This window comes from Miniopterus natalensis, chromosome 7 (assembly GCF_054644295.1).
Source record: "Miniopterus natalensis isolate mMinNat1 chromosome 7, mMinNat1.hap1, whole genome shotgun sequence".
Classification (NCBI taxonomy): Eukaryota; Metazoa; Chordata; class Mammalia; order Chiroptera; family Miniopteridae; genus Miniopterus; species Miniopterus natalensis.
Genome location: NC_142087.1, coordinates 27,923,589 through 27,948,110, shown reverse-complemented (window position 1 = coordinate 27,948,110; position 24,522 = coordinate 27,923,589). Strand labels below are relative to the sequence as shown.

The 24,522-nt window shown below is 36.2% G+C and overlaps 1 protein-coding gene across 1 annotated transcript in view; it reads right to left on the bottom strand.

Moving 5' to 3' along the window:
- The window catches only part of XRN2 (5'-3' exoribonuclease 2), a 63,595-nt gene that overhangs the window by 14,963 nt on the left and 24,110 nt on the right, over positions 1 to 24,522 (bottom strand). Inside the window, exons 16-27 of the mRNA XM_087818895.1 lie at positions 20,975 to 21,093; positions 18,756 to 18,891; positions 17,440 to 17,547; positions 17,259 to 17,348; positions 16,534 to 16,606; positions 12,776 to 12,859; positions 11,759 to 11,856; positions 11,042 to 11,121; positions 9,799 to 9,855; positions 2,799 to 2,867; positions 2,573 to 2,704; positions 514 to 641 (exon numbers count right to left, since the gene is read on the bottom strand). Coding sequence (XP_087675021.1) covers positions 514 to 641; positions 2,573 to 2,704; positions 2,799 to 2,867; positions 9,799 to 9,855; positions 11,042 to 11,121; positions 11,759 to 11,856; positions 12,776 to 12,859; positions 16,534 to 16,606; positions 17,259 to 17,348; positions 17,440 to 17,547; positions 18,756 to 18,891; positions 20,975 to 21,093 — 1,174 coding nt within the window. The remainder of the gene's footprint in view (positions 1 to 513; positions 642 to 2,572; positions 2,705 to 2,798; positions 2,868 to 9,798; positions 9,856 to 11,041; positions 11,122 to 11,758; positions 11,857 to 12,775; positions 12,860 to 16,533; positions 16,607 to 17,258; positions 17,349 to 17,439; positions 17,548 to 18,755; positions 18,892 to 20,974; positions 21,094 to 24,522) is intronic.

Here is a 24,522-nt window from a genome sequence, read left to right as displayed (position 1 = left end):
ACATGCTGGGGCTGTGGGCTCCATCCCCAGCAGGGGTGTGCCCAGAGGCAGCTGATCAATGACTCTCTCATCACTGATGTTTCCACCTCTCCCTCCCCCTTCCTCTCTCTGAAATCAATCAAAATATATTAAAAAGAAAAAAAAGAAGGGATCCTGTTGTCTTTCAATTAAGCAGTTGTTAATTACGTATCTATGCATGTGATGCAACTGTCCCACCACTTGTATTAATGGAATAAACAGCAACACATGCCACATACCTCTTTTTGCATATGCTCACTCAAAAGATTTATAAATTAAAATAAATCCGATTCATATATTCAATTAACTATATATACACAGTAAAATATCTGAAGACTACATCAAGTATTCTCTTATAATTCTTCTAAATTATACTTTTTTAAGTCCACTCTCTCTGCATGGATACAATAAATCTTTTAGCAATGAAGATTAGAAACCAACCTTTGCTGTAATGTTTAATGTAGCATGTAAAATAACCAATTAGTAAAAACTTACTTGACATAAGCTTTGGAATCTGGGCCTGTCCTCTCAACAGCGGCCGGTATAAGTTTCCCTGATAAGTTACAGGTGGTGGCGCAGCATTGCTGTAAATGCCAGTTCCTGAGCCTCTCGGCATAACATGGCTGTAAAAGGAGCCCCCCAACCAAAGAAAATTATTATTATATCTAAGAGATATCACATCACAGTTGATACAAATTAAACAAGTGCTAGGAGCCATCTCTTCACAATTAGATCTGATTAAGATAATGCAAATTTAAAAGCTCATTAACAAAGCTCAAAACAGTACCTAATATTAGTGGTGACAGCAAATGTTCATTTGTCCCATCAAGATTCTTAATGGATAATCATTTAAATATTTATTACTTAATTTAAGCAAAAATTCTTTTTCTTTTTTTTTGCATTATATTTCAGTGTGTCTTATCACTGTACAGTTGTCTCTTGGTACCTGGGGGATTGGATCCAATACTCCTTGGGGATACCAAAATCCAAGGAGTCCTTATGTAAAATGGTTTAATATCTGCATATTTGCATATAAGCTACAATCACTTCATTCACATGGGTTCAGTGTAGTACTTAGCATGTGGCAAATTCAAGTTTTGCTTTTTGGAATTTTGGGAAATTTTTCCCTACAATATTTCTGATCCCCAGGTTGGCTGAATCCATGAATGTAAAACCTGTGGATACAGAGGGCTGACTGTATACACTACTCTGTATCATGCTGTTTTAAATTTACTATATCAAACATTTCCCTACATCTTTCATTAGTGTTCACAACTGCAATATGTATAACTACAGACTACTTTCCATGTTCATGTCTTCTATTTTACTAAACCATTCCTCTAGTTTAGTACTAGTATTATAGATATCAATGCTCTGGAGATAATTAGGCATAAACTTTATGCTCCTCTAAAATTATTTTCTCAGGAAAAATTCCAAGAATAAGAAATTTGGATCAAAGTTAAGAGTATCTTTAAAACTCAGAACTCCATTTAGAGGTGCTTCTATGTTGCTTTAGAAAACAGTTGAAATAGTGCAAAAAGATATCTTAAGGATATTTTAAATTTGCATTTCTTCTACTATTGGGAATAAAGATTTCCAAAACAATCAACCACAATAGCAGCTAACATTTCCACAGCATTGAGGAACTGTTCTCAGCACCTGACAGACATTAGCTCACTGCATCCTCACTACAACTTCATAAGGTAGGTATAATTACTATTCCTATTTTACACACACGTATGGAGGCACAGAATGGTTCTGCAACTTGTACAAAAATATCAAGTGGTAGGAAAGGCATCTGAATCCAGGCATTTAGGATCCAAAACCCATGCTCTTAACTACTTACTATGCCACACTCATTGTCCCCTACTATTCACTGTAGAAAGTACATGGTGATGGCGACCTAATGCCTAAATCCCATTTTGTATCTTATGGTTTTCCAATCAACTGAAAATACCTATTGATGAGTTATCATTAATTAATAAACAATAGTTCATTCATGTTTTCCCCAGCCTGTTGTTTTTATTCCAGCTTTTCACCTGTTATTGTTTTAAAGTCCCCCTCTCTATACACAGTTCTTTTAGTAGCTAGAAAAAAGGCAATTCAAAGCTAATAAGAGCACTCAATCTAACTAAAAGACAAATGAAAATTCAAGCAAAAATGAGACATTACTGTTCAAATACTGGTTAAGCAAAAATCTAGGAAACTGGTGGCTTTGTGTACTAATGTACACTTTAAAGGGATTCTGTCAACATTAATTCAGCTAAAACTTTCTTGAGAGTAAAGAGAATGTTTTATTCTCTTGAAATAACTGTCAGAAAGATAGCAAAATTTTTAGAGAGAAAACAGTGGAATTCTCAAGCAATACATAAAGTAATGCATAAACCAAAGAAACAGCCGTGAATTTAAACAGAAAGCAAGAAAAGTCATTAAAATATCTGCAAAAAAGTTCCATTTAAGTCTCTTAAATATCTGTGGCATAAATGCTGACTTAATGCTTCGTGGATGATTCAGAAAACTCAAACTATACAAATGACAGAAAGCTACCACTCACCCCAAAGTCCGGAATGCTGCCTGATCCAGGTGGACAGGCCGCCGGTCCCGATTAAAGCCGAGCTGGGGCTTCCACTGCCGCCCATTGCTGGATTTCTCCCAGTCACCAGGCTTCAGGACTGGTGCTGGTTTTCTGACCATTTGAAAAGACAGGAGTTACAGGGATAAACACTGTTCATAAGAAACAAACCTACATAGTCTGTATTCTACAGCTGCATTGTTGTTACCTTGCTCCTGGCAGCATCACAGCTTTGAAAACGTAATCTTCGGCGAACTGCGGGTCTTTAAAATTGACGCTGGGAAAGAGCGAAACACAGTTAGTGATTCTACTGCATTAGCCCGACTTAACCTCCATATAAAGTGGGGTGCTTTTCCTGTTTAGACAGAACAACTAAATTCAAAAGTCTTCTCCAGAAGTTACTCTGGTCAGTATCTTCCTCCCCTTCCTCCTCACGCCGTGGTTGGAAGGGCCACACGCTAGCTGACTGCGGCTGGGCCTCAACCCCCAAATTCTACTACGACACCAGAGACAGGGCAAGGAGGGCTACAACAACAACACACCCTTCACCCTGTTCAGTGCCTGGCAAAGGCTCCCCCTCCAGCACGCTAAGGAAAATCGGCTCTTGTTGCAATAAGGAAAAGATGCAAACATCAACAGAAATTTGTGAAATTTGTAAAATAAACACACACACGCAAATAATCAGGGAGGAAAAACACAAAACTTTCCAGTTGAACTCTGTATCCTGCTCTACTAATGTGTTTGATATTGAAACAGTCATGATTTGGAAACTACACAAAGACCTATTTTATCAGGCTGTGCATTCAGACTGAGTATAACAAGCTGGGCCAAACTTTCTCTCTGGCGGAGCGTGCATGTGTCTACCCCACAGGCTGCTAAGTAGACAAGTCTTCCTCTGACAAAGCAGTGCCTCTCTGGGACTCCGGGTATGTGTCTGACTTATACTCACTGATGTTCATAACATCGGTACCATAATGTGGAAAAACTGCAAAACCTAAGTGTATAAGTAACAGCAGACTGGCTAAAGAAACTATGGTTCTTCCTAAAAACGAAATACTTAGCTGATATTTTAAACGTTTTGGTAAAAGAATAATGACATGGGGAAAATATATTTATGAGAGACTGGACATGTATTTACTAAAAGGTCCCCAGTGATATTCTCTATAATCAACCATCCCTTTTCCCCCTTTGTGCTTTTTTATATTTTCCAAAATTTCTCTAATGATTACAAATTACAGTAAAAAAGGTTTTAATGAACTGGATGACATTTTAGATAACTAACTTTTTTCTCTTCAAATACTGCCACTTTAAATTATTAGGGCCCACCTGTTATAGAGAAATTTTCCTTGCAGTACAATTTAACTATATATTTTAAGTACACAAAAATAGCTTCATTTATAATAAAAATGCTATAAGCTCAGCTGCACTTCATTTACTCAGTCTGTTCTTACAAATCACTTTTCACTAGTAACTGTCTTTATTTCAAATGTTCTCTACTGGGCAGGGTGGTGTTGGCAGGGCAAGTCAGAACAGGCAGTGTTAACGGTTTAAGAGGGTGACAGAGAAAACAGTAGTTAGGTATTTGGGCTCATTAGTGCTTTGCAAATGCAAAGTAAAAAGAGAAAATTGGTAATAAAGATCTGCAACTGAAGCAGTTCCCTCTCTGTCAGCAGGGCTTTTCAGCCCAAACAAACTTTTACAGTGCACACATGGTCTCATGGTGGGAGCAGAGGCACAAACAATAAGCTTGCCTCCCCTTCTAATAAAGAAAATAGGAAATGTTTAATTCGATTTATAAGGAATAAAGTGAAAAAGGCAACAAGAGGCAGAGAAAGGACGCTGTGTCAAAGTATGTGTGTGCACATACTTTCCACACACGTGCCTTTGTGTGGGCTACAAGCATGCGTGCAAGGGGGTGGAGTAAGGGGATCCTTTTACCTGGGACCAAGGAAAACCTCATCACCCAAACGGTTATGGTTATAGGATGGCAGAGAAAAGAATGGAATGAAGACATAGAAAGGGTCCCAGGACCAAAGAGTAGTTTAGTTTCACTGGAGCAGCCTTCTTAATAGGGACCTGGGAGAGAAGTAAGCCCTCAAAAATGATTTTGAGTGACTATATCCTCAATTCTTCCAAGGAAGGTACATAACTCGTATCATTCTAAAGACACAGGACACAAACTGATTCATTACATGCAACGAATGCTTTAAGTTCTGAGACTTAATTCTCAGGTGGGACCCGGCTGGGAAGGGCTGGATTGGAGTGCCAAAGCATGTGAACAGAAGTGGGCAGAAAGACAGGCTGGTTGAACTGGGACACTGTTGTGAAGGGATTGTCTGACTACAACGTGAAGCCACTTCAAAATGTCAGTAAGGAAGTAAACACAGTCCAAGATGCAATTCAGAAAGAATCACCCGGCAGCAGTGTGTAAGAGCAGGGGGAGAGAACCAAAGGAGCTTCAACATGTGCTTGAGGTGGAAATGTTGGGCAAGCAAAAGAAATGGCAGGGCTGGTAACATAAGCCACAACTTAAACCTCGTAAAAGTGAGATACACAAGGCAGGAACCCAGTAAGCCAAAACCAGAGGGTAACTTTAATAGGAGACAGGCTTTGGAAGTTCTTTCATTTTTCTGATTTATAAAAATTCTTATAGGTTGAGAATTAAAAATAATAAAAGTAATTTTATCACAATACATATAGAAATAAAAATACTAGAAATCATAAAGGGGAAACAACCCAGATCACTCATTGACAATTTCTACCACCAGAAACAAAAGCGATGAATGATGGAGTTTATCAGGGGAAAGCATAACACTGAGATAAGACAGAAGCACTCTCAGGGCAGAAATGAGTTAACAGAACAGCGACTGAAAAGGCTGCCCAGCTAAAGTAAGAGACTTGTGTATTTATTTATATTGTTTCATCTAATTCAGTAAACAGGAGAAGTATTTTTAACCATTGCTTCCCGGTGAAATAATGCTGACACACCCAGCATAAGGTTCCACCCACCAGACCAGCTCTGAGCCAGGAGTAGCATAATGGATCCCTTCCTTGGCAGATAACCTCTCTATTACTTTCATCACCTGTCTTCATAAACACACCAAGGACAAAAATAAATATAAATTTAAAACCTAAGTATGGTTGAAAGTAAGAAACTGAACAGTAGTTTTATTTGTGCCACAAGCAGCACTTCAAAACTATTTATAAGAATAAAATACTGTAGCGAAGTCTCAATAGAAAAGGAATAGAATGTACGACACCTTTTTCCAATTCAGGTCTCTTAAGAATTATCCTTAGAAACGCTATTCTAAGTACCATTATTGTTTGAGGGTGATAGCACTCTTCACAAAGACAGAAAACTCCAAACATCAAGTTTAATTTTTCCTCTACCTTTCCCTGATACATTCCATAATTAATGCTAAATCAGCACACCAATGCAAACTGTTCTAGCAGAGAAAATTTTGATTCAAATACTTGACATTTTAAAACACTTAAAGAGTTTATGGGCCTTAAGACATCTTTTCTGACATCCTATCAGAAGAGGTTAACCAGTTCAGTGTCCTATGAAGCACTACAGGCAGTGAAAGTTAAACCCTCCCAAGTGTTTTCAAAGATTAAGTCTATCACTGATTGCATGTACTCCACTTCTTTCAGGCTTTGGATTTCGAGTTATTTGCTTGCCAACCACAAGCTTGACAATTACTATAGTAATGGTTACATTAAAAAAAAAATCTTCATTTATATGCATATATCCATATGGTGAGGGATTGAGGAGGGGCGAATAGGGAGAAAAAGGGACATCTGTAATATTCTGAACAATAAAAAGAAACAAACGAAAATCTTACACACATATTCACGTTTTTAAAAAAATCTCCTGGAAGAGATAAAACATTTTATACCTTGGCTGATCCATCCAAAGGTGAATACAGAAAGTTTGAGAAACATTCCTCTGAAGAAATAAATTTGAGTTTAAAAAAGAAAAAAAATTCTTTTTCATCCTCACTGGAGGATACGTTTTCATTGATTTTAGAGAGAGAGGAAGGGAAGGGGGGAGGAAGGGGAAAGAGAGAGAGAGAAACATCGATCAGTTGCCTCCCATAGCACCCTGACCAGGGACTGAACCTGCAACCTAGGTATGTGCTCTGACCAAGAATTGAACCCGCTGTCTTTTGGTGTACGGGGTGATGCTCCAACCAACTGAACCACCAGGCCAGAAGACTTTGGTAAACACTGGTTCCAACACTATTAGAACTATTCTAAAACCTGACAATACTACTGATGAAAAGAATATATAAAGATTATATAAATTACAGATTACCTTTTAGAAGAGAAGTAATGGAGGGCAGGCTACAAAGGGAAGAACATCCCAAATAATGGGAGGAAGGCTAAGAGGTCAACGGGATGCGGACAGGACCAGCCTGGGGAAGGAGGCATCCCTGAGGAACTACAGGGAGTCAGGCACAGAACCAGAGCTCTGCCAACTGATGGAAGGCCTTGGAAAAGCAGGAGTGTGATTCTACCGGCACTGCAGAGTAACCAAAGGCTTCCAAAGGGTGGTGGTCTTTAGGAAAAAGAAGCCTTACATCAAATGCCAACAGATTCAGTGGGAAGGAAGGTGGAATCAAATGAATCAGCTGGGTGATCACTACAGCAATCCAGGAGAGGAGCACAAAACAGGCTCACCGGGAAAGGGAAAGAATATTCCAGAATAGTGGTGCAGATATGGTGAGTAATGTAAAGTGAGAGCCTAAAGCATATAGCGAACTCCTAAGTCTGGGCAACTGGGAAAACAGGCGGTCCAGGGAGGGAAAGGACAAGCCAGCCAGGAGGACTGAAGTCAGCTAGAACACCGAGTCTGAGGGTTTACCCTCAGACTGCGTGTCTCTGTATCTGCTCTGCAGGAATGGAAAATTGCACCAGGGAAATAACTTCTCTGTAACTTAAAATCACATGCAGGATTTATATATTGAAAGTTTACAAAGAACTGCTCTAAAAAGAACTATGTCTAAGCAATTACAATGGCAGGGAGAAAAATAGCTCAGCTCTATTAAGCTACTACTAGGGTGAATGATTTATGAAATCAGAATTGGGGGGGAAAATCTCCTGGACCACAGCTAACCGTCTTCTCTATAGGTCCTTCCATGACCTTTAGACACCTCAATAATCTCTAATAATACTTTCTCAACACTTCAGACAAGACATGACATGATGGGAAGAACTCACCTAAACCCAAGCTGAAGGAAATTTTCAAGTATGGAATGGAGAGTGGATACACCCAAACAGAGAAGGGGAAAATAATGCCCGGAGTCACAACAGAGAGAAATAACTGACGACTGGAGCTGGAGGCTGCACTTTCAGATTTAAGGTTATAAAGCAAAATGACAGTGGGTGTACAACAAGAAACTGCAGTGAAGCTGAATCTCAATCTCGACATGCCCTCAAAGAAAACACTGAAAATGACCTCATACGGTAAAAGTTAACTTTGCTCTTTCAGGAATCTCTACGATATCAGCTCAATTTAGTCAATTTTATTTTGAAGTTCTTTTCAACATATATCTGAATAAGTACCTGGGTCTGAGATTTGTTTTATAATTTTTTTTAATCCTCACCCAAGCATATTTTTTCCAGTGCTTTTCAGAGAGAGTGGGGGCAAGGGGGAAGGAGGGGGGGGGAGGGGGAGAGAGATGGAGAGAGAGAAAAACACCGATGTGAGAGAGGCACATTGATGGGTTGCCTACCACAAATGCCCCGATAGGGGCCGGGGATCGAGCCTGCAACTGAGATACGTGCCCTCGATCAGAATCGAACCTGAGACCCTTCAGTCCAAGGCTGACGCTCTAACCACTGAGCCAAACAGGCTAGGGCTGTTTTATAAATTTAATACCCTTGTGAACGCAGTAGATACCAAATAATACCAAAGGCTCTTTCAGGATCAGAACCAACCAACCAACCAACAACATCATACAAACAAAAACTCCAGGATTTGTCAATTTTGTAACATTCCCCTTGGGCAATACTCTCTATCCTAATTAGAAAGTTAAGTAGAATTAACTATTTTTAGAGAGCTGGGCAGGAAGGCCCTTGAAAAGATGCACAAAAATTGAGGCACACAAGCAAACATGTGACAATCCAAAGAGAGAGCTGATAGGATTAAGCTGTGCGGCAAGCCAGAGACCCCAAGGGTTAATACACAGTGTCCACACCGGATCTGTGGGAGCCAGGCTGTTTGTAATGGGCACAGGAGCATGGCTTACAATTCTAAACTCCACCCTTAACAAAAGAGCCCAAAGACAAAGAGCCTGGACAAATTATGTGTAAAGACAAACAAAAGCAACTAACCTAGGAAGATTTTCCAAATTCGCGATGGTTTTCTTTAAATAAAAGCCTTTCTAGTATGGCAGTTGCTATCTAAATCCATTGAAGAGATGAGAAGAAACATGCTTATACGTCACAGTGAGAAATCGAAAATATTTCCTGAGAGAAATACTAAGAATGAGCGGGAAAGGAGGATTCAGGAATAGCTTTTACAAAATCCTCGAATTGCTAGGATGTATTTGCCTTACTCTTGTCAACATAAACAACATAAACCCTGTATTCAAGATTAGTGATTACATACAATAATTATACAAATGAGAAGTTTGTAGATTTTTATTCTAAACAGTCACATTACATTTTACAGTTTTACTCAATAGAAAAACCTGTCACCAAAGAAATAAGGTATTTATACCTTATTTATAAGTTTTCCACATAGCAGAAATTAGAATTTATAATAATTGATTAGAATTACCACAAATTAATTCTATCTCATCTTAATCAAAGTCAAGTGTACAATAGTTTTTAAAACCATCTGTTATTTCAAAGAGAAGCGGTATGAGCCTCTGGTGTGCAGACCTCTGTTTGCTCCCATACAGCAAACTACTCCTAGAAACTCCTCCTTTCTATCTCCCACTTTCCTAATCCAGGAAGAATTAGAGGTTGTCAGGGGAAACCAGAAAGCAGAGAAGCAAGCTTGTTAAATCAGTAACCTTAACAATATACGTAATTTAAAGTCAAGAGGCTCTGCTCCGAAGTCTGCAACACAGGGGCTTCTCCAATCTCAAAGCACTGGTGGAACAATAGCTGCTATTTCCCTGTGAATCAGAAGTCTTCTTAAACTTATTTGCAAGGCAGAGCTGTGTTCTGAATGCCATGAATTTTGGAAAACTTACCTGATTGCAGTGTTCTGTGTCAGATCCCGTAACATGGGAACTGGAGAACATACTACTCTAAGGAGAAAGAAGAGGAGTATCTATTTGTAAAGTGTAACCTTGTAGATGAGTAAAAGTAAGAGAAATAATTTAAACACACCAACAAAAACAATATAATAATTTACATCTTTAAAAAAGGCCCCTATCTCCCTAGTCTGTAATCTCATCAAAACAATCTCAAAAACAATTGTGGGCAAAAGACTTATATCAGAATTTGTAAAGAACACCTACAAACCAAAAGGGGGAGCGGGGGAACAGAAAAATAAATAGGAAAACAGAGCAGATCCAAATATATGGCTTCATTCTCATTAATAATCAGAAAAATGCAACTGTAAACCACAAGATGCCAAGAAGCATCCATCAGATTGACAAAATTAAGGTTGTGACAATTCCAAGGGTTTTGCAAGAACAGAGAGTAACAAGCTCTCTCACAAATTGCTGCTGAGATTATAAAATAGTGTAATCACTTTAAAAGACCACTAACTATTATTCAGAAAAATGAAGATACACATACTTGATGACCAGCAAATTCTATTCCTGGATATATATCCTTGAGCAGCAGTTCTCAAACTGATTTCAGAATCCCTTTACAAATTATTAAAAATTGAGGACCCCAAGGAGTTTTTATGCTAGTTATATCTATCAATATTTACCTATTAAAAATTAAAACTAAGAAATTTAAAAATTACTGATTTAAAGATACCAACAATACACCTATTACATGTTAAGTTAAATAACATTTTTCATGAAAAACAAATATTTTACAAAGCAAAACAAAAAATAAATGAGAACATCATTGTTTCTTTAACATCTATCTAATAGCTGGATTCTCTTATATGCTTTGATTCAATCTTGAGATATCACACTACATTTAGCCTCTGCAAAACTCCACTGCACACTCAAGAGAGAAAGAGTGGCAATAGTAAATATCACCATAATGTCTTAGTATCGTTATGAAAATAGTTTTGACCTTGTGGCTCTCTTGAAAGGGTTTTAAGGACCCCCTAAACTCCCTGCACAAAGCAACATAACTATTACGTCAAAAAGCTGGGCTTTGACTCCAAGTCTTTTTTAGTCCAACAGGTTTTCTGTTCTTTTGTTTTCTATTACTAGAAAATAAAACATTACACATTTATGGAACAAGGTAAAGATTCTAACTAAACTTCGTCCCAGTTACCCCAATTATACACAAATGAAAGCTTACTGATCTGGAAGGATGGCTTCTTCATCCAAAGAAAACTTTCCTTGAATCCCATGACATAATTCAGGTGGTACATCCACTGGCTGTGGAAAAATGCACTCCTGATTATATACCCCAAAAGAACGGAAAGCAGGGACTCAAACATATACTTCTACACCAAAGTCACAGTAGCTCCATTACTCTGAAGAGCCAAACGAGGGAAGCAACTCGAGCTCCGTCAACAGATGAACGGATAAACAAAACATGGTGTGTACGTACAATGAGTATTATTTGGCCATAAAAGGAGTAAAATTCTGTCACATGCTACAACATGGGTGAACCTTGAAACATGCTATGTGAAACGAATCAGACACAAAAGAACAAATACTGAATGATTCCATTTATGTGAGGTACCAAGAACAGGTAAATTCATAGAGATAGAAAGTAAAAGAGAGGTTTCCAGAAGCCGGGGAAGTAAAACATGTGGAGGTATTGTTTATTAATACTGTTTAATGGGTGTGGTGTTTCTTATCGGAAAAATGACAGTATTCTGGAAATGGATACTGGTGATGGTTGCACAGTATGCATGTACGGTCTTAATGCCACAGAATTACACACTTAAGAATGGTTAAAATGGTAATTTTGTTTATACTTTACCAAAACCTTAAAAATGCATTCCTGATTAATTAACCAAAGAAATATACTGTCTAAAAACACTTCATGATTGAAAAGAGACCATACCTCCGTGGAACCTGTCTGATATAGCTCCAAAATGAAGTCATGAAGTGGATGACATTTCCCCACAAAGAAGACATCACCTCCAAGACTGTTTCTTCTTGCTGGGGACCAAGTAAGAAAAGAATTAAGATCAAACAATCACATCTGCAAGAGCAACATTTATGAGAATGACATACACAGCACTTATATTTTAAAAACGTAATTATAAGTTTACAAAAAATAATTTAAAAGCATTAAGACCTGCATGTGTGATCTCTGTAGGAAAAAACTTTGACAATAAGGTCTCAAATATCAATGATTATCAGAAAAATTAACACTAAAAGATATCTGAATATAGCATTACAAGATAAGGGACAAAGTTTTCTTATTTACAAAGAACTCAATTTTTTACTGTAAGAAATAAACATTTCCTGAGGAAACACAAATTGTATCATCTAATAACAAAGGTATTCTAAGGATGGTTGATATAGAAATTATTTCTACAGGTTTATTATACTGGTATTGAATAAACTTTCCAGTAGAGCTCAGCTTTGCAATTTCCCTATACGTTTAACTATCAGTAGTATGACAAAATACCTCTTTTTGTGCAAAATAACGTTTCAAAGTTAGCACTCTGAGGGCAAATGCTTTTGTTTCAACCTAACCTTTTAAGAAAAGTTATTATTTGGGGGAGAGAATGGGGAAAAGGGAGAGGGAGTATTAATAATACTCTCCTCACACCCACAAAATACTTGTGTGTATGCATGTCATATAAGAATCAAAAAGTTAAAGGATATTCTTAAAGTGATGCTTTCTTATAAATGGAATAAACATTTGCAACTTAAAATTTTTATTTAATTATTATTCAACTTATGGATAATAAATTTTAAGAAGCAGAGTTAACTTTTGTTATAAAGAGGTAAAATAAACGATTTATGTTCCATTTATGAGGAATTTGACACACAAAAAAGAATTCTGTAAGAAAAGTAAAGTCCATATTACACAGACTCAATGCTGACCAAGTGGAAGTATAGTTCTTACTCTCTTCTGGAGTGAGGTCTGGGTACACCTCTTCTAGGGCAGCTCGCAGCCTACGCTCATCCACAAATGGCAACAAAGCAACGCCTGGGAAAACAAATGCACGCCATTCACCCCAGATATTAGAATCATCAATTTAAATATTTTATATTTTCCATTCTTAAAATGACTTATATGAAAAACTATGTTTGCTAAACCTTAACTCTCTGACGATACAATTTTTGAATAAAACAAACAAGTGGCCCCCTGGACATCAGTCTATGTTCTGGCCTTACTTACCAGGATGTCCTGGGGCGAGCCAGTTATTTCCCAAGGGCTTGAGCTTATCCTTTCATCTTTCTAGGTGAAACCCATCTTTCTGGTTTCTTCTTTTGTAAAAAGAGATCATACAACTAAAATACTCAGTAGGGCTGTTTAACTAGAATACTTGGAATGTCTCTTCTAGCTCTAAAATTGCATAGCATTGTTTACTTTTTAAAACCTAGTAATTTATTTACAAAATATTTTAGGGTCTTGGTTAAATAACTGGGGGGTGGGGCAGGGATTAGAATAGATGTTCACTTTCAGGCTGAAAATTGTCCTCTGAAGTGTGCTCTAATTAAGGTCATTGTTTTATTTGGACATACATGCATAATTTTCAAAAAGCCCACTAGTAGAACAGTATCCATTACTCGAAAAATATAAAAGTTATTGAACCTATGTATGTTCTGCTGTATACACTATAAATAGTATTTGGCTAAATAAAAATTTTAAGATAAATAGTAAAGAGAAATGCTATAATTCTAAAACAACTGTCACTCAAAACTGATGTATTTGTGATTACTGCCTTTAAAATGATGAGAAATAAAAGATTTAAAGTTGTTAGTAATTATTTAGCTACCATATTTTCAAAGTTAGAAAACATGTTCAATTTTCTACCTAGAAGAATATTTTTTAAAGTAAAAAAGAAACTAAGTTTTAGTGTGAATTTTGAAGGTTCTAAAGTTATTTCAAGAACATAAACATTTACCATCTGAGTCAGGCTATTTCATTTACTGGTAAACACATGGAAAAAAACGTAGGGAGGAGTTCAAGTTTTATTTAGTCATATACTTAAATTTATATCATGAAAACTTATATTATCTAGCTTTTGTTTACTACCTACTAGATATAAGATCTAAACAAATTATCTGACTTTCCTACAATATCAACTCTAGACACTAACTCCAAACAGTAAACAACTTGCAGTGCCAATGACAGCAATTAGGTTACTAAGAAAGAAATCTGCCCTACTGGCCAGGGGAGGAAGGAATGCCTTACACCCAGATGTGATGATGGTAGTGCCTGACAGTAAGCTTACAGTAAAAATGACAATAGCAGGCACTTTTTTCCTGAGCACTTATTTTCTATGTTACATGCATTAGTTCATTTAACCCTCTCAACAACCTACAGATAGCCCAAGTAGTGGTAATACTAAGGTCAACATAGGGGTCAGACCCTCTGGGTTCAGATCTTAGTTCTGCCACTGTGTAACTGGTCAGACTACTTAAATCCCCTGTTCATCCATAAAATCCACAGCATTTGAAATGACTATGATATACTCCTGTTATATATACTAAGCAAATATTGTGAAAACACACTGCTATTATTACAGTCATGTTGGTAAGTACACATGTTCAATAAATGTTGAAAAAGTGCCCAGATATATTTTATCTTCTACTATTTTAAGATATACTCAACTTAGAGAAGAACTTAAAGTACTGTCATTACTTTCAGTAAGTTTTAAACACATATGGAGAAATAACTATATCTCCTAATAGTACTAAATTTTACATCAAGAAAGGTGCATTCTTGCTAGTCTAATAAACTACAATATTTATATAAACTGTTATGTAAAATATAAAAATATGAAACGTCTGAGTTTAAACCCATCCTAAAATTCGTTTGGAATCTCAAAGGACCCCAAATAACCAAAACAGTATTAAAAGAGAACAATAAAGTTGGAGGATTTGTACCTCCTGATTTCAAAACTTAGTATAAAGCTACAGTAATTAATTAGCATGATACTGACATAAGAACAAATTAAAACAGTCTATGGTACTGGCATAACGACAGACATATTGACCAATGGAAAAAAGAGCCCAGAAATAAATGCTCACATATACCGTCACATGATTTTCAATGAGGGGGGCAAGAACATTCAATGGGAAAAGGAAGTCTTTTCAACAAGTGGTACTGGGAACATGGATGCAAAAGAATCAAGTTGGACCCTTACCTTACACCATATACAAAAAGTAATCCAAAATTAACCAAAGAGTTAGAACTACAGAGAGAGGAAGCTTCATGACGTTGAATTTGGCAATAATTTCTTTGATACTGACACCAAAAGTATAGGCAGCAACAACAAAATAAAGCAGTCCAACAAAAATCAACCTGCATTAAAATGAAAAACTTGAATGTGCCTGGCCAGTGTGGCTGAGTTAGTTGGGCATCACCCTGTGCACAGAAAGGTTGCTGGTCTGATTCCCAGTTAGGGCACACGCCCAGGATTGTGGGCTCAATCCCCAATAGGGGGCATGCAGGAGGCAGCCGATGCATGTTTCATTCTCATATAAATGCTTCCCTCTCTCTAAAAGATCCCTTCCTCTCTCTCTCTCTAAAAAAAAAAAATCAATAAAAAAAAAAATATATATTTTTATGTATCTTTATTGATTCCAGAGAGAGGAAAGGGGAGGGAGAGAGAGATAGAAAAATCAATGATGAGAGAGTCATTGATCGGCTAGCCTGCAACCCAGGCATGTGCCCTGACCAGGAATCGAACCCTGATTGCCTGGATCCTATGTCGACCCTCAACCACTGAGCCATGCCCGGCTGGGCCAGAACACAACACTTAACCCCATCAATGGGTTGCATTTCACATTATCATCTCATTAATATGAAATTTCTGTTACTATATAAACCAAAAAGTCAGCCCTAAAAATCTCCAAATGTGATAATTTTAAATTGTAAATTATTTTTTATCTCCCTGTGCCTCACGACTCCCTTTGAGTCGCTTTACTGGTCATCCGCACCACAGGGAATAATCAAAGGAGAAGAGAGAAAACACGATTTTACCAAACATGCTTGTTATCCTAGAAAAATATTTGATGGAAGGAAGGTTAAGATGATTTGATGAAAGGGGCTTTGGTGTAAAACAACACTTGGCCTACTGTGTGAGAGACTCTATTGTGTTTCACAGTCAGTCATCATCACACATTTGGTGAGTGTAAAATAGCATCTTGAATTTAGTACTAATTTTATACTGCCATTCTTACAAAGTCTGTGAACAAAGGAATGAGAAAATAATAAAGAAATAAGAAATAAATTTTAAGTAATGATTAATGTCAAGTATTTAAACTAAATTTCTAACACATTTTTCAAAAGTTTCAATGGAATACAAGGCAATCGCCACAGACACTCTCTCAGCAACCTACCAAGATGTCAACGAACTGCTAACTGGAAGAACCAAGTCCCAAGTCCCATAAATTAATCACAAAGAAGGCAAAAGATACAATAATTAATATATTTCAACCCAATTTACTGTTTATCAGAATGTTACTGTTAAAACTATTATTAATCATTGCTAATCCCAGGTTGAACGAAAAATATCAAATTTTCATTTACAATTCTTAAAATATTTTTTCTTTTACAGAAATTCTTTCATCCTACAAATCATGTCTGCTCACAGTTTTTCCAGAAAGTTAGAATTATTTTAACCAAAAAAAATAATGTCTAAATTTTACCTTGCCATGCATATTTCTTTCCATTCAAATCAATAGCAAAATCTTCAGGGTAGAAGTCAATTATACTAGAATCCTGTATCAAGAAGAAAAGTAAAGATTCAAAACAAAGTTACATGCTTCTGTTATATAGGATTTGTTTTAACTTTCATTCAAGTTATCAAGCCTGATAAGAAAATGAGGCTTCATTCCTTTTAAAAACTGTTAAGATACCACGTCATTAATCCCAGGTCTAGTAAAACAAAATAACAATTTTATTTTAAATGATGGGGAAAAAAGGCATTATTCATGACTGTAGAGATGACAACTGTGGACCCAAGACAGTGAGCAAAGAGTTTACTGACTGCAATAATTCCTACTTCCCAGCTTGGTCTCACTCTTTCTAGCTAGCACACAAAACATGCTCAGAGGTGGCTTCAGGTAGGTCAGTCCTCTGAGCTCTTTAGCCACCACACAGGGCTGGAACAAGTGAAAGCTGGCTGAGAACAAAACAACCTGTTAAAAAAAATTTTCCAAAACACAAATCAATTTTACTTGCTGGGTGGGGTACTGGTGATAAGAAAAGCAGGAAGGAAAGAAGTGAAAAATAGGCTGCAGAACTCAAATACTTTTGCTTTGTTTCTATACTTCATAGTTTTGACTGAGATGCAAAGTAACTGTGACTAATGTTAGTAAAACCTCTGACAAAAACCCAGTTACCAACACCCTCAAAATACTAAGAGACTCACTGGATCACTCATGAGCTTCCGCCATGATGGAGGTAGAAAGTTACCACTTGCAGCTGGAAAAACTCCCATAAGTTGTTCCAGTGGTTTAAACTACAAAGAAGAAAGAAGTTTAAGACAAGATACACAATTGTTATCTAAGCCAAAATTCTGTAATTTAATGGCTCTAACTAATCAAACTTACCGGTTTAGTGCCCTTCTCAAAATCAGAAGGCATGTCTGCAATACCCTCAAAGTCTGAAGCAAATGGTGCATAATGGAACGGGTAATACCACTTCCAGGAGGCGCAGCCCTGGAGTCATTCAAAACAACAACAAAGCCAAAAATCCATGTTAATGATAGTCACAGCACAGATACAAACAAAAATCAGAATGTTAACCTCCCATACTCTATTTACAAAACACACAACTTCTAGTATATATTCCATATGTTAATTTTTCCCACAAGCCCTAAAAGTTGTTTTATTAAATCTGAACTTTCTGCAAAGCATGTTTAATAATCAGTTAACATTTACAGGCACAAATGGTCAAGATTTTTATCCTTAAAGTGTGTTTCATGACATTTCTCTACAACTCTAGAGCTGCGGCTGACACTTACTGAACCTACATAGGTGGGTAAGGGGCATCACTGAAACAGAAATTGAGGATAAAATGGCCAAAAGTTTCACTTGACAATTCCCTATTACATTTTCATGTGACAACTTTCTCTTTACTATAAAAATATTTAAGTATACCTATTGAAAAGGAAACAAAAGCAAGTTATGCTCATAGAAAAGAGGAGTCTTCCTGATATGTGTTGCATTTTGACTCTGTGCCTAGGGAATTAAAATCTTAAGGGTAGGAGTAAAACATGAAATTAGAGTATTTTATGATCAATACTGTATTACTGTTTACTGCATTAAATTACTTTCTACTTACCAACAAACTTCATCTTTGCTCAGGTCACACCAAACATAACTTGCTTCACTCTCGGAGCATAAAACCAGATATTATCTAACAGTGTTATGGCCCCTGTATGTTTCCCTAATCTCTCATCAGTCTGACATCTCAGTTACACAGGTTTGCAGTCAGATAGAGATTACTCTAATTAGAATGCACTTCATGTAGCATCACTACATTACATGGAGGAAATGATATTCAAATTCCTTTCAAGTTCTTACTAGCATTTTCCAGTCTATTAGTTACTCAGTTATTTTTTATTCCAATTAAAAAAAACACCAAACTTTAATCATATGAAAGACAAAGTACACTCAACCACACAATTTAATGCTAAAATCCTTTAAGGCAACAAATATTAGCTTTGTTTATATGTTAACATTTAAGGAACTTTACAAACAATTATTTAAGGTAACGAACTTCTAAGTAGTAAGCTTTAAAAAGCTTTTAAAAAGCTTACTGGGTTTAATTACAGAATATAGCTCAATAATACACATTATTATAGAAATTGCTATCTTCCTAAAACAATTAGCTGGAGATTTAGAGAAAACTATTCTTTTTGTACCTGGTAATAATATCGAAGAACCCAGCAGAGTCCTTCAACGTACGATTGTACAACTTTACGACGGAATTTCTCATCAGCCGCATCAACGTCAAATTTGTTCTTGTAGTACCGCTGCTTCCAACCAGCTTCCCACAACCTAAAAACCAGTCAAAGCCAGTTTATACTGAATAAATATACTTTCAGTAATTGGCTGCTAATTCATCACCCAAATCAATGTATATTTACTATCCAGGTGAAACATAAATCAGTTAAACAGTAAGGTTAACACAACTTCATTTAGCTATTTCTAAAAAGTCCACTTTCACAGGATTTATTATCAACTTAAAGATAGCTAAACATCAAAAACCCAAACACAAACTAGTAAGAACATTATAAAACTGCACTTTGAAAAAAGAATAACCATTTATTAAACTAACAGCACTTGTTTGCTCAACTTTTCATACTGTTTTACATGTTTTGGATTGTGGAACAATTCTAAAACTACCTTTCAAGATTCAAATACTGAAGATTTTATATTGGTCAAGCTCCTCAATTTGTTAAAATATATTTAAACTATACAAAAAAAGCCCAATTACTTTTTAGAAAATAAACTGCACAATTCATTTTTTAAAAGGTAAAAATTGGTTTATATAAACAATCTAGGAACCAAGCAGAAATTATGTGTATTACCTCCTCTATCCTTGGGCTGCCTTATTTCTTTCAGATAAGATTGCTGTTGGCTTAAGGTGTGCACGTATGTACGTTCTGCTAAACTGAGAAGCAAGTCAATCAACCCACTGAATTATCACTAATTAAAAAGGCAATGTGAAGAACCTCACTTTCACCCTAAGTATGTTTTTTAAGTACTTATTTCTCATTCTCTGAAAGCTTTAAACATTTTATTGAAGGAACAAAGAAGCCAAAGATCACTTAAAAAACACACACACAAAAACCACACCAGGACAGATCAAGAACATCAAAATGATTCTCCATTTAAGAGCTATTTTCTACCATGCACCAGATCTTACAAATTAATTGCAGTCATGTTTCAGAATACACCATACCAATTTTAATTTCACACACACACAAAGGATTCACAGAATATCAAGTCAGAGAAATATCCACTATCTATAATGTGAATTGGCACTATTTTCAGAAAATATCGATGAAATAAATGTTAAAAAACCCCAAACATTTCCTGATAGAAGCACTTCTACCTTGGTTATCCTCAGCAACAGGATTAAACAATAAAGTACTAAATAAATCTAGTTAACTATTAAGCTGGTATTGACCATAACGGATACACAGTAAAACAAAAAGCACTCTAAAAGGCAAGTCCAGTGTCATAGAATCAGAGAATAAAAACTCTCATCAAGTAAATGTTTAATCACAAGTCACCATAGACCTCAGAATCTCACATCAAAGAATATTAGGAAAATGCAGTATCATATAAGACACTTGGGAAGTTTCTTATCATAAAGACAGCATGAGTTGTGGATCACTATTGTTTGTTTAACTTTGAAATATATCATTTCGCTACATTCATAAAGAGTTACAATTATTGAAATGGTTGGTCTTTTGTATGTGGAGCCCTGGCTCAAACCTGGATTTACTTACACAAGAGGCTGTTAATTTAAACTTACTATATGATGACAAAAAACTCCTGGATAAATTAAATAATCGAAGTTTCCTATTATAAATTCTACACAGCTAAAGGGAAACTTCTCGCCATGAAATATAACTGCATATGTAAGTTTGTGGTTTTTTAAAAATACACATATTTATCTCTTAACCAAACGTATTTTGCATATTTCATTTTGAGGCATAATCTTTTCAAATGAGAAGATTAAAGCAAACTATATTAAGTATCCAAGTGTAGCTGAACTTTCTAGATTAAGCAGCTTGAAAATTTAATCTCAAAATGGTAACACTCAGATCACATAGTCAGAGCTAAACTCCTCACGTCTAGCTGCTGTAGTGCCTGGTCTCAGAGGGAAAAGTGGTTTGAGGATGGAAACCTGCACGCATACTAATCTAGATACTCAGTTTTAACAGCGATAGCAGCTTACACATCTCACTGGAATTTCCAGACTATTCTAAACCTCCATATTAATGACTAGTGGATAAAAAGATCACAGCAAGCATCTGAAGGCGCTGCTGCTCTAAGCTAAATAGCATTAATTAGACCACATCTGTTTCAGCAATTTGCTAACAAAGTGCAACCAAAAACATGTCTTCACCTGACGTTATCCTCTGGCTCAGGTTCACTGTCACTGTCATCTGCTTTTCGCTTAATTCCTCCTAACGGAGACGGGGAACCATCAGAAGTGAAACTTGTATTAGGAGATACTGAAGGACTCTGCAGACAATTAGAACATTACAGAGGAAGGATTTAATTATTCATTCCACATAAGAAGTTACATCAGACTGTTATTACCACCATGTTTCACAATGTCACATTTTTAAAAAAGCTATCGAATAGAAATGGTAAATGTATTTAGAAAGTACAAAGACTGATCTTGGCCTACTCCATCTACCCCAAATAAGTAATACAGTACAAGCTTCCTATGCTTACACTAAAAAACAACCTGAACATTCTTAGGATAAAAACTGCTTCAAAAGAAAAAAGAAAAATATAATTTTATACACTTTTAAAATTATAAGACTTGAATATTTTTTCCTTGGTGGTTCCCTCATGTTACAAATTCATGATCACTTTCCACCAATTACGTAACAAAATTTTAAGTGGAAAATATATATGTATATAAATTAACAATATATAAATAATACATTAAAAAGTCAATACTGGTGAGAATGAAATTAAATGAAGTGTTCTATCTAGTACAATCACTCTGAAAAGCAACTGATTAATAAGACTCTGCCAGATAACTATTAAATCATTTTATATAGTTTTAAAATTCAAAGTACAAATAAAAATCTATTAGTCATCTTAGAAAATGAAGATTTTATTATTTCAGAGTTAGATACTACTTTAAAGTATTATTTTAAAGTATTATCAGTATTACCTTCCCTCTTTACCTAACTCAATACATAGTAGCACCCCAAAGTATTTTAGTATTTAATTTAAATATTATAATCTTCTGCAACTTTAGTTTTGTGTAAATGACCAAAAACTTAAGTGGCAGAAAAGGTTTTTATGGCAAAGGTGTTATTCTGTTATTCCCAGTATATTAGATATTTCAAGTTATCGGAATTATTTTGAAGTTGAGAACTGAGGAGTCTTTTTTTTTTTTAATTTATTGATTTTAGAGAGAGGAAGAAAGACAGAGTGAGAGAGAGGGAGAGAGGAGGAGAGGGGGAAGAGAGAGAGAAACATCCATTTGCTGTTCCACTTACTTATGCATTCACTGGTTGATTCTTGTATGTGCTCTGACTGGGAATCGAACCTGCAACCTTGGTGTATGCAGGCAACACTCCAATTAAAGGAGCTACCCTGCCAGGTCTGAGGAAGCTCTTTTAATACTATAAGTAAAACCTTAATATAAAAGTGGTTCACCCCATAGGCCAAGAAAAGTTACCACAAAATAAAATTATATTTCATAGAGCTTATGACACTTTCCTTTTTAAAATGTGTAATACCAATTTTATCATGATACTATATGTCCAATACTGTAAAAAAAAAAAAAAAAAAAAAAATACACCAATAAAAATAAATCCAGGAAGGAACTGATATGCTTGGAAAATGAGGTGAGTATTTCTAGTTGGATAGAGCTGAGAGTGAAACACCCAATCCAGTATTTACTGACTGCGTGGCCCTGGCCACTTTATTTAACCTCTGTCAGCCTCTGCTTCAAACGGGGATGGTAATGTTCTATCTCTTTAGAGGTACTGCAAGCAGTAAATAAAACAATACAAGTGAAAGACCAGTAACACACCGCCTACCGGCACAAGGCACTTACCATTAGGGAAGTTACTCATTTTTTTAACCCAACACTAATCCATTTGTATCAAATTATGAAAGTGATGTTTCTATCAACCATGTAAGTACAGAGAAGTTGTAAAAAGCAAACTTTCCCAAAGTGACCAACAATATATAAACTCTATCTTTAGATGACAAAAATAATGTACCATCAAGAAAAAAAAGGCGTTTGCTCTTCAATACTAAATCTCTGCTGCTCTCCTTTCTGCTCCTTCTCTACCAATGAAAGTATTCTTTCCTGAACATACCAGATTCTTACCACTTCAGATTTCTTTTGAAAAAGCTATTTTTGCAATCAAACTCATTAAACTGAGACTGGCCACAGATATAATGAAACCACATCTCAGAATGCAACATTTTAAAACATATTTATATTAAATAAATAAACCATGTTTATGAGGGAACAAAGCTATCTAATGGAACAGTAACAATGCAGACCATCAGTAGACACCAGTCAGCTACTGGAGGCTAAGATGCCCAAACATTTAGAAAAAATAAAATATAATCGTAAAGGCTCCCTTTAAGTGAACTTCATAACTTTCAATGAATTTCATAATTTCACTTCACGATTTCCTTAAATTTGGAACATTTGAGATGAAAATCCCTCCATGGGACAACTCCAATAGAAATAACTGTGTCAAAAGGAATTAAGACAGGCTCAAATAAGCATCCTAATCACCAAACTCTCCACTCCTCTTCCCATGGCAGGCATTCATCAACAGTGGGTCTAGTCCTGTGGAGTCTGAATATAATATTGGAATCCGTTTCAAAGCATCACAGCTGGCAAAGTTTAAACCTACTTGTCTCCCTGAGATTAAGAGAAAAGTGGTCTATCATCAACGTAGTGTTTGAGAATATCTGTCACTCTCAGTTCCACTCTGAGGGGACTGTAGTCACTATAATCTTAAACAATGGACATCAGTTTTTTCTGTTCTACTCACATCTCATTGCCATCCCTTTCACTGACCCTCCATATCCCACCCTGTTAATGGTGTGAGGAATAAGACAAGAAAATAAAAATCAAACAACAAAAAACAACAGAAACCTCAGCCGCTTCTCTCAAGAGGTACAAAGTCTCAGTTCTCAAAAATCGCAGGTCTGAATTTATGGCAATATAAATCCAATCAGTCTCCTGATACGGTAAAAATTCTGCACACAGGATTGCCCTGTAATAAGGGATTTGAGCATCAATACAATACCTATCAGAATAATGAAATTTAAACATCCAAACATACGCCTTTTCTTTGGCTATATCACAGTAATGGTTTTACATAAGATACAAAACCTTACATATTATCTTGCCTCCCTCTATAACACTCTCTCTCATGCCTACTAGCCCAAAATAAGCCATAACTGATTATCTGCTGTCTGTGAATGTTGGCTGATGGTCTGTTCCCTCATCCCTGCTGCTGCCCTGCCATGTGCTCTGAGGTTCATGGTCTGTTGCCACTGCTACAGGAGGCTGAGCTGGAGAGCGAGAGTTTAGATAGTCAAGAGAACCTGTATTTGACAAACTGAGGAATACTATTCTGCAAAATGACCATGACTCATCCCTGGAAGGAAAGGGGAAATAGGCAGCAAAACCCACCCTCCTCTCTTGCTGCAGCTATAAGATATACGCATGTCCATATCATGCTTCTATCACCATCACCACTCAGGACCTTAGGCCCATTTGCATTACAGAATCACTGTAGCCACTTACATACATTTTCTTTCTTTCGCATCATTTAGATATTTTCATATTGATAAAAATGAATTTAACAGAATTAAAAATATCTCAAGGTAAAAGAAATTGGAAAAAACTACAAAACAACTCCAGGCTGAGTGATGAAATTCGCACACAACTGC